The sequence below is a fragment of the Rhinolophus sinicus genome, chromosome 17 (genome assembly GCF_057876585.1).
Source record: "Rhinolophus sinicus isolate RSI-liver-muscle chromosome 17, RSI-T2T, whole genome shotgun sequence".
NCBI lineage: Eukaryota > Metazoa > Chordata > Mammalia > Chiroptera > Rhinolophidae > Rhinolophus > Rhinolophus sinicus.
In genome coordinates this window covers 101,304,434-101,321,111 of record NC_142517.1, presented here as the reverse complement: position 1 = coordinate 101,321,111, position 16,678 = coordinate 101,304,434, and the positions used below count along the sequence as shown (strand labels likewise).

At 39.1% G+C, this 16,678-nt stretch overlaps 1 protein-coding gene across 2 annotated transcripts; it reads right to left on the bottom strand.

The window, feature by feature from the left end:
• Positions 1–908: 908 nt before the first annotated feature.
• Positions 909–16,487, bottom strand: TM4SF18 (transmembrane 4 L six family member 18). 2 transcript variants are annotated; one of them, XM_019748845.3, is made up of 6 exons: positions 16,306–16,483; positions 16,027–16,220; positions 13,158–13,247; positions 5,098–5,240; positions 1,978–2,158; positions 909–1,209 (listed from the first exon to the last, which is right to left on the bottom strand). In XM_019748845.3, the coding sequence occupies exons 2-6, from the start codon at positions 16,201–16,203 to the stop codon at positions 1,195–1,197; spliced, it is 606 nt and encodes a 201-aa protein (XP_019604404.2). In that variant the 5' UTR covers positions 16,204–16,220; positions 16,306–16,483; the 3' UTR covers positions 909–1,194. The 2 variants fall into 2 exon arrangements, with proteins under 2 accessions (XP_019604404.2, XP_019604405.2); XM_019748846.3 differs by lacking the exon at positions 13,158–13,247 and having other exon boundaries at positions 16,306–16,487.
• Positions 16,488–16,678: the final 191 nt, after the last annotated feature.

Here is a 16,678-nt window from a genome sequence, read left to right as displayed (position 1 = left end):
AGAAGGCTGTAGGCTGAGCAGGTGCCAAGGAGACAGGCATTCTCCAGATTACTGCCTGCTACTGCCCAGCTTTGGCAGAGAGCAGGTGTTGGCAGAGCCTCACTGACAGTGTCCAAGGAGGAGAGTGATGATGAAGTGGCAGAAGTGTTAAGATCCAGTGGGCTTATGATGGAGACAGGTACTCCACAGAGCAGCCATGAGAAACAGAAGGGCCTGGCATGAATACCCAACAGTGAGTGTCTGCTATGCCCACTTTGTACTAGGCCCTACGGGTGATTGGGAAAATATAAAACGTGGCTGCTATCCTCAAGGAGGTCGTGGTAAGTATAGGTAGAAAGATTATAAATGTTTTGCTTAAGACACTAAAAATAAATACAGATAGTGATAACTCCCATGATAGTTATCAACTGGTCAGTGGTCACTTTCTCTAATCCACTGAACATGTTCTCACCTGCTCATTTATTCCAAGGTTGTCTCTTGTAGCCCACAACAGTTACCACCAGGTCTGAGCAAACGATGCCACGAGCTCAGTTAGGTTATGTAAGTTTATATAAAACATAATAAAGAAAACTTGGAAGATATAGAAAAGTAAGAAAAAGGGTCACCTATTACCTTTTTACCCTATTTGACATTTTTGTGTAAACTTTTCTAGATTTAGATTTTATCCTGTATTTTAATTAATAGGTGTTTTGTTTGTTTTAGATAGTTATGCTTATGCTGTAAACATAAATTTGCAATCTGCTTTTTCACATAGAACTATTCATAATATTTAAAACATCACTTGCAAAGGCCATATAATATTACAACTAATGTACCAGTTTTTACTTAATCCTTCCCCTGAACTTAGACTTGTGGGGTGTTTCTAATTTTCCAGACTATTAAATAAAATTGAAATATATGAGTATGCATTAAGTTTTATCTTGTAATTTTATTTATTTCCATAGTATAGATTATTGGAAATGCACTTGTTTGATCAAAGGGTATGAACATTTCTAAAGATCTTGACACATACATGGTATTGTTTAGAAAAAAATTATAGATGGAAGGGTGGCATAATTTGCACTTTCAGTGAGGACTGTAAATTTCACAAATGTGTACAATAAATACCAAATGAAGAAAACATCATTTGAATATTGAATATGACACTTAAATATATGACCATAACTTGATCATGGAAAACATTCTTGTTCTTAGTCAAATGATTCCAGGCTATAAAAAAAGGAAAACCAAAGTGAGTAAAGCAGTACATTTGACTTGATTAATAATTCATAATCGAGGTAGCAACTTATAGTTCATATTCAAAACATAATGGAATAAGAAAATATTTATTTGGCACTGCTAGGAAAAGTATTATCATTATATTATACATTACATGTTGTTAAACAAGGCACAGTATATTTCATTCATGATTTCTCTTCACTCTGGACTCACTGGATAGGTTTAGCAGTTTCCACCATAACTAAATCAACATTAGTATTTTAGCAGATGAAGCAAAAGTAGTTTCAATAGAATAAAGACATGTTTCTCTTCTTAAAAACCACTCACTGATAACTCAGCATAAAGAAGGATTATTAGCTGAATGTAACAGCATTAAAAAGAAATTATTTCAATGGGATAAGCTTGTGAGCCTTCGATTATTTTATGAACAGGGAAATTCTCAATAAATGGTAAGATTGTGCTTTGGGTTATTGCTACATAGGACACTGAAATGGTGCTCATTCAAACACTGTGCTGTTTGCATCGTACAACACAGAATGCAGATTTTGCAATTGTCCCATTGATTCAATCTATATAGACCAGCCAACAGACACTTTGGAATATTGGAAAAAATTGAGATTTTAGAGGTTTAGTAAAGGTGAGGGCATTATGAATGGGAAGAAAATCATGGAATTCTAAAAGCCATTTAATAAGACTCGTTGAACCCTGGGCAGTGGGGCTAAAAGGGAGGAGGTACAGCTGCCAATGGGAGTCTGTTACCTGGATGATGACTGAATAGGTTCCACACAGTATCTTGGATAATTGAATGATTATTTTGATGAGGCAGACGATCACCTGAAGCCCACTGAGAACAATGAGAATGGAAAACAAAATAATGTTCCACTCTACCACATGTGCAGGTTCAAGGCACTGAATCCATATGCTGGAATCTATAAGGAAACTGAGAGAGAGGACGAAAATGGTCAACAAGACCCATGGCCAAGTCTATACACTTGATCCAAAGAGAAGTCTACAGTTACTTATATGTTTGGGAAACTAATATATATGATTAAATACATAATATTATTAAATATGAATTAATATGTTTTTAAAAATCATTCAGGTACATACAAATTGTGATTGAAAACTATGGTGAATGTTTAAATTTAAAAAAATTATTACAGTAAAAGACACATTGCCATTACTCCCCCTCAAAATACTCCCCCTCAAATACACTGATTCCATCATTCTTGCCACTTTCTGAAGCAGTTCTGGAAGTCCTCTCTCGTGAGTGTCTTTATTTGCACTGTGGTGGCTGCCTCGATGTTCTGAAATGATTCAAAACGTTTACTTTTCATGGTCATTTTGACTTTGGGGAAGAGCCAGCAGTTGCACGGTGCCAGATCCGGTGAATAAGGTGGATGAGGACACACCCTAATGTCCTCACTTTTGCTCACTTTCAGGTCTACCTGGCCATTAGCACTTCTTCGAAGGGTGATACTCTCTCTGGTCAACTAAATCAAAATGGAAAACTGGTCTCTTTCCAAAAAATGCCCCCAGCAAAAACAAACCTATTTGCAGGGCAGAGCTGTCTATGAATATTTTGTCAATAGCAAGATGCTTTTTCTTAGAACGGCAATTCAGGTAACGTGGGGACCAGCCAAGTCGCTCTGGAACTTAGTGCCTGTGGTGGAAAGGGGTGACTTCTGCATTTTGGAGACCACCACCATGACATCTCCTTTCTCTTTGTTTATCTCTGTCCTCCTCCCTTTCTTTCTTATTCCTTTCCTTTCACTCGCTATGCTCCAGGATACTCAGAGGCACTCTGAGAATTTCTTGGTATTGCCAATGGCCTTTAGGTCTCAAGTGGTAAAGAGCACTGAAAATGGAGTCAGAACTCCTGGATATGTAGGATCCTGGGTAAGGGACTTTACCTCTCTGACCTCTAGAGTCTTTTTTTAATTTTTTTATTGGGGAATATTGGGGAACAGTCTGTTTTTCCAGGACCCATCAGCTCCAAGTCAAGTTGTTGTTTTCAATCTAGTTGTGGAGGGCTCAGCTCAGCTCTAGGTCAAGTCGTTGTTTTTTTCAATCTAGCAGTGGAGGGTGCAGCTCACTGGCCCATGTGGGACTTGAGCCGGCAACCTTGATGTTATGAGCACAGTGCTCTAAACACTGAGTCAACCGGCCACCCAGCTTCAGCTCTAAGCTCAAGCTGTTGTCTCTCACTGGCCCATGTGGGAATCGAACCAGCAACCTTGGTGTTATGAGCACTGCGCTCTAACCACTGAGCCAACCAGCTGCCCTTTAGAGTCTTATCTGGACAATGGGCTTAATATATCTAACCCTAAGGGTTTTGTGACTGATTGGTGAGAGTTACATAAAAATGCTTTGGAACCTGTAAAGCACAATATACATCTAATTTCCTGTTGCCATCTCCCTAGACCCATGTCTTGTACACTGATACTCCTGACTCAGTCTCAGCCAGGGAAGCTAATCTCTTCAAAATCTTTAGACTGTGCCCAGTATATGCTCTGCACAGATCATCCATCACTTGAAAGCAAGATGACTTGCAGGGTTTCTGTTTGTCTCCTAGACTATGGTCCAATTTATTCCTGTAAACCATGGAGAGCTATAAGTGCACTAGCACAGTCTGGAAGGAGTAAAGAAGCTGGAAACAGGTGAATGCAAATATCAAGAGCACTTTAAAGGAGTAATGGAGAGGCATGTGGGCAGCCTGAGATTCTTGCATTGAAAGGGGAGGCTTCTTTGCTTTTGGGGCGGGGAACAGTTCAGGGGCTGATGACATAAAGGATTTTTGCACCAGTGGGACTTTCTGTCTTAGGGCCTCCTTTCCTGAGGTCCTCCAGTCCCACAGGAGTGTCTCCTCCAAGTGTTTAGAAAGGCTGAAGGTTATTTTCTAGATTCTCCTGCCCCGAGGGAGGGCTCTGGAGGTAGGACCTTGCTGAACCTTCAGAATAAAGGTGGCAGAAACAGTTCTGTCATGCAATCCAGGTGAGCATGTAAGACCTCAAATAGATGTGGGCCTTGAATAACAAAGCCAGCGATGGGGAGCTGAGAAGAAAACGTAACTTTCCCTGGGAATGGTATAGACACTCCCTCATTTTACTCCATTAGAACTCTGAGCACAGGACAAGACAGGGAGCGATTCAATGGCCCTCTCGTGCACCTCTATCTGGGCTCTGCTATCTCCTAAGCTGCTTCTGCAAGTGTTGATGGGCCCATAAGCCAGAACAATGCCAGTGTGAGGCATTCTGCGATTCGAGATTGGGTCTCTCAACACCTGACTGAACTACCAGCCTTTTGAGCAAGGCTGCTTCCCTAGATGGTTCTTTAGTATATGCCAGGTAAGCTCCTGGCTCCTTCGACAAACTTCCATACCTAGTCTCTGGATCTCAGGCTGCACTTTTCTGCTCACCCTGCCTGGTTCTATCTCTGGGTAGCCCCTGCTGGTATAGCCCTGGTGGCACCACCCAAGGGCGGTCTCAGCCAAGCCCTTTCACATCTATAGCAGACCACATGTCTGACCTAACCACGAAACAAGACTGACCTCCCAGAACCACTCAAGTTCCAGGCTCCCGCAGTGGTCAGACCACAATCACCATGAAGCCCTGCTCTGAAGTGTGGGAGAAACACGTCTTTCATTTGGATATCTCCATGACAGCTTCAAAGTAGTGGATGCATGTGGCATTAAAAGACTGGAGAAAAAACATTTAAACAAAGATCTGTGCAGGAACATATTCGTCTGGATATTAGCAAACTAATAGTAAAATTCTACACTACACTAGCCACATGAAACTTCAAAGTGCTCATAGAAAATGAGCATGACCGTGAGGCCAGGTGTTTCTGACCTTCTTGATTTGGGGAATTAGTTCTTACCGTCCTGCAGTGCCCTCAAAGGCGTATTCCCAGCCATCAAGAGTGCGGCAGTATGGGCCTTGGACAAGGCCCAAAGCCGAAATGACCAGGCAGTATCCAGAAAAAGCAATTCCAAGGGCAGAAAAGATAATCGACAGCAGTGTCTAGATTAAACATAGAACAAGGAGGTTAGTGCCACAGAATGAAACAAGGGGATATTGGGCATAAGTGATCAGATAGGTACTTTCTCGTCCTCATCCAAGTCTAATCCACTCTATGTAATAACACGTGCCCACATAAAAATGGAGGGCTGGCCTGGTGGTTCAGGTGGTTAGAGCTCCATGGTCCTAACTCCGAAGGCTCCCAGTTTGATTCCCACATAGGCCAGAGGGCTCTCAACCACAAGATTGCCAGTTCAATTCCTTGAGTCCTGCAAGGGATGATGGGTTCCGCCCCCTGCAACTAAGATTGATCACGGCACCTTGAGCTGAGCTGCCTCCTGGATGGCTCAGCTGGTCGGAGCACGTCCTCTCAACCACAAGGTTGCCGGTTTGACTCCCACAAGGGATGGTGGGCTGTGCCCCCTGCAACTAGCAACGGCAACTGGACCCGGAGCTGAGCTGTGCCCTTCACAACTAAGACTGAAAGGACAACTTGACTTGAAAAAAGTCCTGGAAGTACACACTGTTCCCCAATAAAGTCCTGTTCCTCTTCCCCAATAAAATCTTTAAAAAAAAAAAAAAAAAAAAAAAAAAAAAAAAAGGAAACATTTGATCCAAACCCACCTGATCTTAAAAATAAGTTTTTAAATGACTTTTTGTCTGGCATTCCATAGAGGCAACTAGTTGACTTACTGAATTTCTTCCATTTGTTCTGGAATTTTGATATCAAAATAATGATCACCTCATACATAATGAAGTGAAAGGATGTGATCAATCTACATTTATTTATTGAATGTGATTTTCTAGGTAGTGTGGGTTCTCTAAGAATCATAAGCTATAATCTCACATATAGGAAAATGAGGGGAAATATCAGGTGTTAGCCTAGATGGTCATATTTATATTCAAGTAAGGATTGATAGGGAAGAAAGTGTTTTCATTTGGATGCGAGAATGAGCAATATTCACAGGCAGATCAACACAAGCAGAATTGTGAGAAGTAGATGGGTTTGATCTAAGAGGGGGTTCCTACAGAGAAGGAGAGAAGTTATGAAGACCAGACTGTCATACTGCTAATACCAGGGAGACAAGGTTGGTAGGACACAATCTAGATCTGTGTTGCTTACAAAGTGAGTGCAGCTTGGCAGATCTGGGTGGAAGATGGTCTTGAATGCTGGATCAAGGAGGCTAGACTTCCTCCTTCAGGCCAAGTAGCTTTAACTCCCATAATCTTTTACTTAAAAATATTCAAATCTTCAAAAAAGTTGAAAGTATAGTACAACAAACCCTTATATGCCCCTTATCTAGACTCACCTTTTGTGAATATTTACCACTTTCGTTTGTTCTGTGTGTGTGTGTATTTACATGTTTGTTACTGAATCATTTTAATGTAGATTGCGGATAACATGATTTCTTACTCCTAAATACATCAGCTCATAGCTCCCCAAAATAAAGATAGTCTATTATTCTGCTGTTTTTTACTTTTTTGTACAGGATTTAATGAAGGTTTATGCACAACGTTATATTTCTTTTGTTTTCTTTACTCTTACTGCCTTGTTTTACAGGATATTAAATTGTTTTTGAAGAATATCAGCCAGTTGTCTTGTAGAATGTTCTACATTTTAGGCTTTTCTGATTGTTTCCTCACAATTGGACTTGGGTTGAACTTATGGCAAGAAACTTGATTAGTGTGGGTACATTATAGGCCTCTCACTGCAGCTGGTGATGCTAAGTTTGATCTTTTGGTTAAGGTGGTTTCCTCTAGATCTATAAATGTACATTTTCCACTTTCCAATTAGTAAATAATTTGTGAGATAGTACTTTGAGACTGTGTCATATCCTGTTCCTAAAGACACTGCAACTGACAAATTTAGCATCCACTGATTATCCTCATATCCATTGGTCTCTAATTATCATAATACTTGGTTGCAGTGTACTGCTTTTCTAATTCTATAATTTATTCTGCATTTATAACTGATCATTTTTCTTCACAGAAGAACTTCCTTTTCCCATTTTTTTCTCTGCTGCCTCTCGTTCTGCATATTGTACACTCTTTATTGTTCTTTGAACATTTACTTGCTTTCTGGCACAAGATGTCCTGAGATTTTTTGAATTTATGTTGCCATAGTCTTGGAATAAATTATTTTTCCAACAAGCCATGTAGTTGGCTTGTGAGCAAGGATGTGTGACATGAACCAATATATGATTTTGAAAATTTTCTCTGGCAGTGATGGTATACCAGCTGGAAGTGAGAGAATCCATAAATAAGGATTCCATGTGGGGACAACTTCAAGTTCATGTGACAGAGACATGCACTGGATGAAAAGACATTCAGGAGAAAATGAATAGCTGGAGAGAGACTGAAAAAAAAATCCAGAGTTTGAAACTAGGATGAAAAGGAGACAAAAATAGGGATGCCAGTAAGGATAGTTTGGTTTTGGAAGAAAAACAAATTCAATTTTAGAAGTGTTGATTTCAAATGAAAGTAGGACTAGTCAAACAGAAACTTGCAGCAGCCAGTTAATAAATTCAAAAGCTGAGACCAGACTTCTAGTGAAGATGATGGAGTAAAGAAATGCTCACCTCCTCCTATGACCACATCAAATTTACAACTAAATTATAGAACATTCTTGAGAACCACAGAATAGCTGAACAGAACTCCTGTAGCTAAGGCTATAAAGAAGAAGCCATGTCAAGACTGGTAGGAGAGGTGGAGATGCTAAATGAGTTGGTCTCGCACCCACTAGTGGCAGTTAATAATAAGAGGGATGTTTCAGCTGTGGAGGACCCCCTGAGGAGTGAGGAGTCCCAGCCCCACACTAGGCTCCTAGCCCAGAGCACCAGTGCTGGGAAGAGTAGTCTCCACAGCATGTGGCTGCAAAAATCAGTGGGGATTCCATCTGGGTGAGATGGAGGCTGCTGTAGAACCAGACACCCTCTTAAAGATCCAAAGCGCAGACTCACTTACTCACAAACACTCACCCTAAATTCTAGTGAAGGGACAGCAGCTCGAAAAGCACCAGGGACACATGCAGAGGAATTGAAGTGCCTGGCTTCAGGGAAAAGGCTGGAGGGGCAGCTGTCCCCCAGACAGAAGGGCTGGTAGATGCAATTGTCCCTTTATTCAGGCCTCCCTTCACTCAGCCTGCAGGCTCCAAGTCTAAGTCTTCATTAACATGGCTAACATGGCTGATCCCACCCTGGTGATTCCCTGAGACCCCACCCTACCCAACTCACACACCAGCTTGAACCTCTTTCAGTGGCTGTCCTTGGCCTATGCTGCAGACTTTCCTAAAATCCCTCAAAGATCCACACACCCTAAACAAGCAGGCCTTGGCATGCACTGTATTTCTTGCTAAGGGGCCACAACCCGGCACTAGTGGCAGCTGATCTCGGTCCACAGCCTACCCTCTCCCAGGTGTCTCTAAGCCCAGAAAAGACAGCTACCAACATCATATCACGTTGTACCTCAGCTCCTACCAGTTGACCCTGGGCCAGGCACAGGCAGCAGCTGATTTTAGTATGCACCAACAGCTCTCCCAAGAGTCCCCAAAACCAACACACCTGGTGGCTGACTTCAAACCACATCAGAGCTCCACCTGATTATCTGCAAAACTCCCAAAGGGTAGACTCAGCAGGCACCAGAGTCCCTCTAAAGCAAATTCTGCTCCATGGGGTCAGCCCCCACAAAAAAGCTCATCAGCTATAATCACAGCAGCCTGCACAGCCAGCCAGTCTGAGTTTCAATCCCACCTACTGAAATGTAAACAACAATCCAGGCTCAGCTACAACAGTAGGGCACACGCAAGTCACACAAGGGACGCCCCTGGAGACTGTGCCACTGGGCCCCACAGAACACCTACTACATAGGGCCACCCTGCCAAGACTGAGAGTCATATCAGATGTACCTAATACACAGAAACAAACACAGAGAGGCAGTCAAATGAGGAGGCAAAGAAACATGTCCCAAATGAAAAAATAGGGCAAAACTCCAGAGAAAGAACTAAATGAAATGGTGGCAAGCAATCTAACAGATTCAGAGTTTAAAACACTTATTATAAGGATCCTCACTGAATTCAGAAGAATTAATGAACTCAGTGAGAACTTACACAAAGAGATAGAAATTATAAAAAAGAACCAGTCATAAATCTTCATACAATAACTGAAATGAAGAATACATTAGAGGGAATCAATAGCAGACTAGAGGAAGCAAAGGATCATATTAGCGATTTGGAAGACAAGGTAGCACAAAACACCCCATCAGAACAGCAAAAAGAAAAAAGAATTCTAAAAAATGAGGATAGTTTAAGGGACCTCATCGACAACATGAAACATAATAACATTCATATCATAGGAGTACCAGAAGGTGAAGAGAGAGAGCAAGGGACTAAAAACCCACTTGAAGAAATAATGACTGAAAACTTTCCTACCTGGTGAAAGAAATAGACATACAAGTCTAGGAAGCCCAGAGTCTCAAACAAGATGAACCCAAAAAGGCCCACACCAAGACACGTCATAACTAAATTAAAATGCCAAAGCTTAAAGACAAAGAGAGAATCCAAAAGCAGCAAGAGAAAAGCAGTTAGTTACCCACAAGGGAGCTCCCATAAGACTGTCAGCTGATTTCTAAACAGAGATTTTGCAGGCAAGAAATATTCAAAGTGACAAAACAAAAGGACCAACAACCAAGATTACTCTACACAACAAAGTCATCATTTAGAATCAAAGGGCAGATAAAGAGCTCCCCAGTCAAGAAAAAGCTAAAGGAGTTTACCACCACCAAACCAGTATTACGAGAAATTTTAAAGGGACTTCTTTAACAAGAAGAAAAAAAATAAAAAAAGTGAATAATAAAATAGCAATAACTACATACCTATCAATAATTACTTTAAATGTAAATGGATTAAATGCTCCAATGAAAAGACATAGAGTGGCTGAATGGAGAAGAAAACAAGACCCATATATATGCAGCCTACAGAAGACCTACTTCAGATCGAAAGACACAGTCAGAGTGAAGGCAAAGGGATAGAAAAATATATTTTTTTCCCATCAGATGAAAACAAAACAAAACAAAAGCTGGGGTAGCAATACTTATGTCAGCCAAAATAGACTTTAAAACAAGGGACAAAAAAGGACACTTCATAATGATAAAGGGATCAATCCAACAAGAGGAAATAAATCTCATAAACATCTATGCATGCAATGTAGGAGCACCTAAATGCATAAGGCAGATATTGAAGGACATAAAGGGAGAGATCAACAGTAATACAGTCATAGTAAGGAAGTTTAACACCCTATTAACATCAATGGAGAGTTCATCCAGACAGAAAATCAACAAGGAAACAGTGGCCTTAAATGAAACATTAGACTAATTGGTACCTTTAGAACATTTCACCAAAAGCAGCAGAATATACATTCTTTTCTAGCACACATGGAGCATTTTCCAGGATAGACCACATGTTAAGCCACAAAAAAAGTCTCAGAAGTTTAAGAAGATTGAAATCATATCAAGCATCTTCATGATCACAATATGAAACAAAGAATGAATTACAAGAAAAAACTGAAGAACACATAAACACATGGAAGCTAAGTAACACCTTACTAAATGAATGGGTTAATAATGAGATCAAAAGATACCTTGAGATAAACAAAAATGAAAACACAACAACCCGAAGTTTATGGGACCCAGCCAAAGCACTTCTAAGACAGAAATTCATAGCAACGCAGGCCAACCTCAAGAAACAAGAAAAAAAATCTTATATAAACAATCTAATATTACACCTAATGAAACTAAAAAAATGAAGAACAAACAAAGCCCAAAGGAGAAGGAAGAAAATAATAAAGATCAGAGCAGAAATAAATGAAATAGAATCTTAAAAAAAATACTAAAGATCAATGAAATCAAGAGCTGGTTCTTTGAAAAAAATAAACAAAATTGGTAAACCTTTAGTCAGACTCATCAAGAAAAACAGAGAGGACCCAAATAAATAAAATTAGAAATGAAAGAGTAGTGATAACTGATGCTACAGAGATACAAAGGCTTATAAGAAAATACTACAAATAATTGTATGCCAACAAACTGGACAACTGGAAGAAACGGATAAATTCCTAGAAACATACAATCTTACAAGACTGAATCAAGAATAAACAGAAAGTCTGAACAGACTGATAGCTATTAATGAAATTCAATCAGTAATCAAAAAATTCCCCAAAACAAAGGTCCTGGACCAGATGGCTTCACAGGTGAATTTTACCAAATATTTAAGAAAGAATTAACACTTGCCTTTCTCAAACTATCCCAAAAAATTTAAGAGGAGGGAAGGCTCCCAAGCTCACTTTATGAAGTCAACATTACCTTGATTCCAAAACCAGACAAAGATGCATACACACACACACACACACACACACACACACACACACACACGAAGATATATCTATCTATCTATCTTCGTGTGTGTTTGCATAATCTATCATATATATATATATATATATATATATATATATATATATATATATATATATATATATATCCTGTTTCCCCGAAAGTAAGACCTAGCCGGACAATCAGCTCTAATGCGTCTTTTGGAGCAAACATTAATACATTATATTATATTATGTCATGTTATGGTACGTTACGTTACGTTATGTTATGTTGTAAAGATCCAGTCTTATGGTAAAATAAGACCGGATCTTACATTAACTTTTGCTCCAAAAGATGCATTGGAGCTGATTGTCTGGCTAGGGCTTATTTTCAGGGAAACACACACACACACACACACACACACACACACACACACACACACACACACGAAGGTATGACAATTAAGTTCGTGAACTCATCCTAGAAAAAGTGCAACACACCTCATTACTACATATCACTACAGTCACTTTCAAAGTACTCCCCTTGGGAAGCTATGCACCGATGCCAGAGCCTTCAAAGCAATTTTGGAACTCTTTCTGGAATGGTTATCAGAGCTGTCATCGTATTACCCTTGATGTCCTGAATGTTGTCAAAATGTCTTCCTCTCAATATTTCCTTTATCTTCAGGTAAAGAAAGAAGTCATTAGGGGCCAGATAAGGTGAGTAGGGAGGGTGTTCCAATACAGTTATTTGTTTACTGGTTAAAAACTCCCTCACTGACAGTGCCATGTGAGCTGGTGCATTGTCGTGATGCAAGAGCCTTGAATTGTTGGCAAAAAGTTCAGGTCGTTTTCATCTTTTTCACACAGCCTTTTCAGCACTTCCAAATAATAAACTTGGTTAACTGTTTGTCCAGGTGGTACAAATGCATAATTACTAATCCCTCTGATATCAAAAAAGGATGTTGCAACAAGTTTGCGAATTTAATTGTCAGACCTCATACTTTGCATATACACAACAACGTGAATAAATCCAAAAATCATTATGCTGATTGAAAAAGGCCAGATATAAAAGACAAAACTATATAACTCTGTTGGTATAAAATACAAAGTAATCTAGAATGATAAAAATCAGATCAAAGATAACCTTTTGGGGGTGATGGAAATATTCTGTGTCTTGATTGTGATAGTAGTTTCATGGGTATATTCAACTGTCAGAACTCATGGAATTATACACTTTTAATGAATGCCATTTATTAGATGTAAATTGATCCTCAATAAGGGTGATAAGAAGAAAAAAATAGACTCACAGAAACCCAGCTAGAAAAGGAGAGTACTATTTTCTAATTTCATGTGTTTTCAAATCCTGAGTTTCTGGAAGAACATCAGCAGAACGAAGGTGAAGGAAAGACTGTAAACAAAACGGAAGATAATTTTGGGAGTAAACTCTTGGGCTCTGAACTGAAGGGATCATGGTGAGGGTATGATAATGTTTATATTTTCATGTTTCTGAGTGAGAGGAAAAGAGCCCATTCAACCATCCTCAAAAAACTATTGCTCTTACCATGTATTTTTTGCTGCAGTTTTCACTCTGGCAACATTTATAATTGTTATCACTCTCCAGTACAAGAAGAACTGCTGCTACTATAAGCATCTACAGTAGGGAAGAGAGAAAGTATCAGAAATGGGATACTAGCTTATATTCATATTCTTAACCACAGCACAGTGATTCAGAGCATAGACTCTAGTGCAGGTAGGTCTGGGTTCTAATTCCAGCTCTCACACTTGCTAGCTGTGTAAGCTCGAGTCCTTCCTATAAAATGGTGTTGAGAATTCACCTCATGGGGTTGATATGAGGTAATATATGTAAAATATTGAACATAGTGCTTGATTCAGAGTAAGTGATTGATAAATATAAGCTATTATTATCATGGTAGATCAGTCATCAAAAGCTAATGATAAAAGAGGAATAAATGGTAGGGACACGGGAATACCACCCTGGGCAGCAAGTTTGCATTTCTCACAGACCCAGTTGTGGAAGACAAAGGAATACCATTCAGACTTTGCAGTTTGCCAGCCTCTCTCAATTTACTGATGTCTGGGAATGGAGGTGAGAGGCCTAGTTAATCTGAAACTGCATCTCTTAATTTAAAGTAAAGCAAGTTCAATTTCCCCATGCACTCAAGCCATCTCAGGTTCAAATTTTCCCGTGTTTTGTCTGTATGAAGCCAACTAACTGGGATAATTCAATGTATTCTGCTTCCCCCTTTTTTTGTATCTTAAGCAAAAGATTTTGTATTTTTGTTCTGGAAAGACATTAATTTCTTGATTATTATAATTCCTCCCTGGGACCATTTATTGCGTCTGGCAAATCCTCCACCTATCCTTTGTTCCCTTGCTCAGTACTGAATCTTGAAGCTAAGTTCATAGTTATTTTATTGTTTGCAGTCAACATCTCCAGTTTCCAAATTTCTTCAGACTTTATTTATTTATGTATCCATTGCATTATTTATCTGTGTTCTTCTCCTTTCTCCTAAAAGGATTTGGTACAGTAACACTACTATTTTTCAAGAAATCTTAAACAATGAAAAACAGAGAACAGATACTTTCACCTGCTTTAAATTTTACATGGAATATAAGCAAAAGAGTTCTCTAGTCCCCTCCTTTCAACACCATTAGTTATCACAGATTTTAATAGATTCTAACCCAATAATGTCTTACAACTCTTGCATTTATTACAATTATTGAGGGAAATAACGATGAGATAAGGCATAGTAAACCAAATACAGTAACTAGCTTCATTATAATATTGGTAGAAATATTTAGACATCGATCCTGGAGTTCTGTGGCAAATGAGAAAGAGAAACTGCTTTCTTTTTTTGTTATAAAATGTAACTGCAGTACCGAGGGCTCAAGAATAACGGAGCAAAATCACCCTTAATTCCACCACCCTCACATGTTTTTATGTATTTATCTCCAGTGTTTTGCCACATACGTATATTTTACATAGTTGCAATCTTAATTTAGTCACAATTTTGTTATATCTTTTTCACTTACAGAATAATATTCATTTTCCATGTTGTTATACCTTCATAATTACAATTTTCATCAACGTATGAAGGGAACGTACTGTATAACTTCTTTGACTACTTCTATGCTAGGATGCTTCTACTTATTTATATTATAAACAGTGTTGCCACAAACATCTGTGTATACATCTCTTTCCTTATTTTGGGATATTTCCTTAGAATGAATTCTTCGATTTAGGATTACTGAGTCAAAAGACATAAACATTCTCATAAATTTTAATATGTCATTTCAAAAGTCTTCTCCAAAATGTTTGCATTTATTTATAGAACCACTACCACCCTTTGTGATGTAGCTATCACTTAGCTTCAACAGCACTGGATATTAATATTTTAAAGTTTACTACTTTAGAATGCAAAGCAATAACAACATGAAAACTGTTTTCCAACACAGCTATTCAAATACTACAATAATTAAACACCCACAGAGACATAGAGGTAGATTATAATGGATTTTCTTTTAGTTATCAGTGGCATAATAAGCTTACAGTGCACAGTGTGTTATTTTTAGCAGTGATATGATCAGGAAAACTGTCTCTTCCTCTGAGTTGCCAACATGATTTACTTGTTTTTAAAGAGCACAAAATCATCAGGAAAAGATTCATGGATTCTTACCGTGAATAATTTGATTTAGTTTTCAAAACCACCTTCCATTATTAGGGGTATAATGTCAGACTATTTAGCACTGATATGGCCCATCCTTCCAAAAGTATTTACAATCACAACAGTCATTGGTTACCTACTCCAAATCAGTCTCTGTCCTGGCACTTCATACATGAGATTTTATTTAATCCCCACAATGACCGTGAAAAGTAAATGTCATTATTCCCATTTTCTAAATGAGGACACTGAGGCTTGAAGACATTGAATAACTTGCTCCAGGTCTCATGGCACAAACGACAGAACTTTTGAATGCAAATTTGTCTGAGTCTCCAAGTCTCCGCTTTTCCACGCTGTCTTAATACCAGGCTAAAGAAATTGTGAGTGCAGGTGGAAAATCTGTTCTGGAAAAGAACAATGCCACTGAAGACTAAATAACTTAACTTGACATGCAGGCTTCATGAGGACCTAATATTTCTACATGTCAGAGTCTCACAAACTTTTGTCAGGACTAATTTCCTGCATTGCTTATTAAAGCTACATAATTGAGCAGCTTACCGAAAACAAAGCCACTCTCCAAATCCTAAGGGACTGCCTGCTTCTCTACCCAAACCCAGCTTCCAAATCCCAAACCAGGATTAGTAGAATGATTTTTCCATTATTCATATTTTTACTAGGCACAAAGCAATTCTTAGTTAAAAAAAAAAAAGTCCCCTTCTGTGATCCCAAGTCTCTAGTCACACTTACCATGACACCTGAGAAACAGATTCCTTCAAAATACCACACGAAGTTGGTGAGTTTATTGCTGGAAGCATAGGAAGTTTGCCCATTTGGGAAGTACAGTAATATATTCACAGTTATACTCCAAAGTGCAAGCGGAATCAGCAGACCACTTAGGCAGCCTCCACATTTCCGAGACCCCATTTTACCCTGCTCAGAACCTGCACGAGATTTCAAGAGTGTAGAGTTACATAAGCCTGTTTTACTTCCCACCTGTCCTTTTTCTTTTTTCTTTTTTTAAATTACCTGCCACTTTCTGGGTCAGAGCCCTTTACTTCATATTCATGAGGAGCCCAGGACTCGGACAGAACTGCAGCCCACAGTCTCTCGGTGTGAAATAGTGGTTTACTGTTTGGAGAACAATAGACAATGATCTACGGCTGAAGAGCTGAGCTGGTCTTCATCCTGTGCCAGAGGAATGTGGTGTTTTTGCTGCTTTTAAAATAAGTCATTTTCCTTTGGATTGGAGCACTAAAGATTTAACCCTGAGCATGTTTGAAGAAGGAAGTTGGGGTGGGGGTTGGCATTGAGTCTGGCAAATTTCATCCAACAGTGGACAGTCAGACTAAGAGGAAACTACCAAGGTGGCTTATATTAGAGCACGGTATGTGGTATGTTT

Excerpts from the sequence above, each read along its gene's own strand:
- TM4SF18 (XM_019748845.3), bottom strand. The coding sequence starts at position 16,203 with ATGGGGTCTCGGAAATGTGGAGGCTGCCTAAGTGGTCTGCTGATTCCG. Across the intron at positions 5,241-13,157 it reads ACTGCAGCAAAAAATACATG|ACACTGCTGTCGATTATCTT; the intron begins GTAAGAGCAATA and ends TGTTTAATCTAG. Across the intron at positions 2,159-5,097 it reads TTTGAGGGCACTGCAGGACG|TTTCCTTATAGATTCCAGCA; the intron begins GTAAGAACTAAT and ends CCTCTCTCTCAG.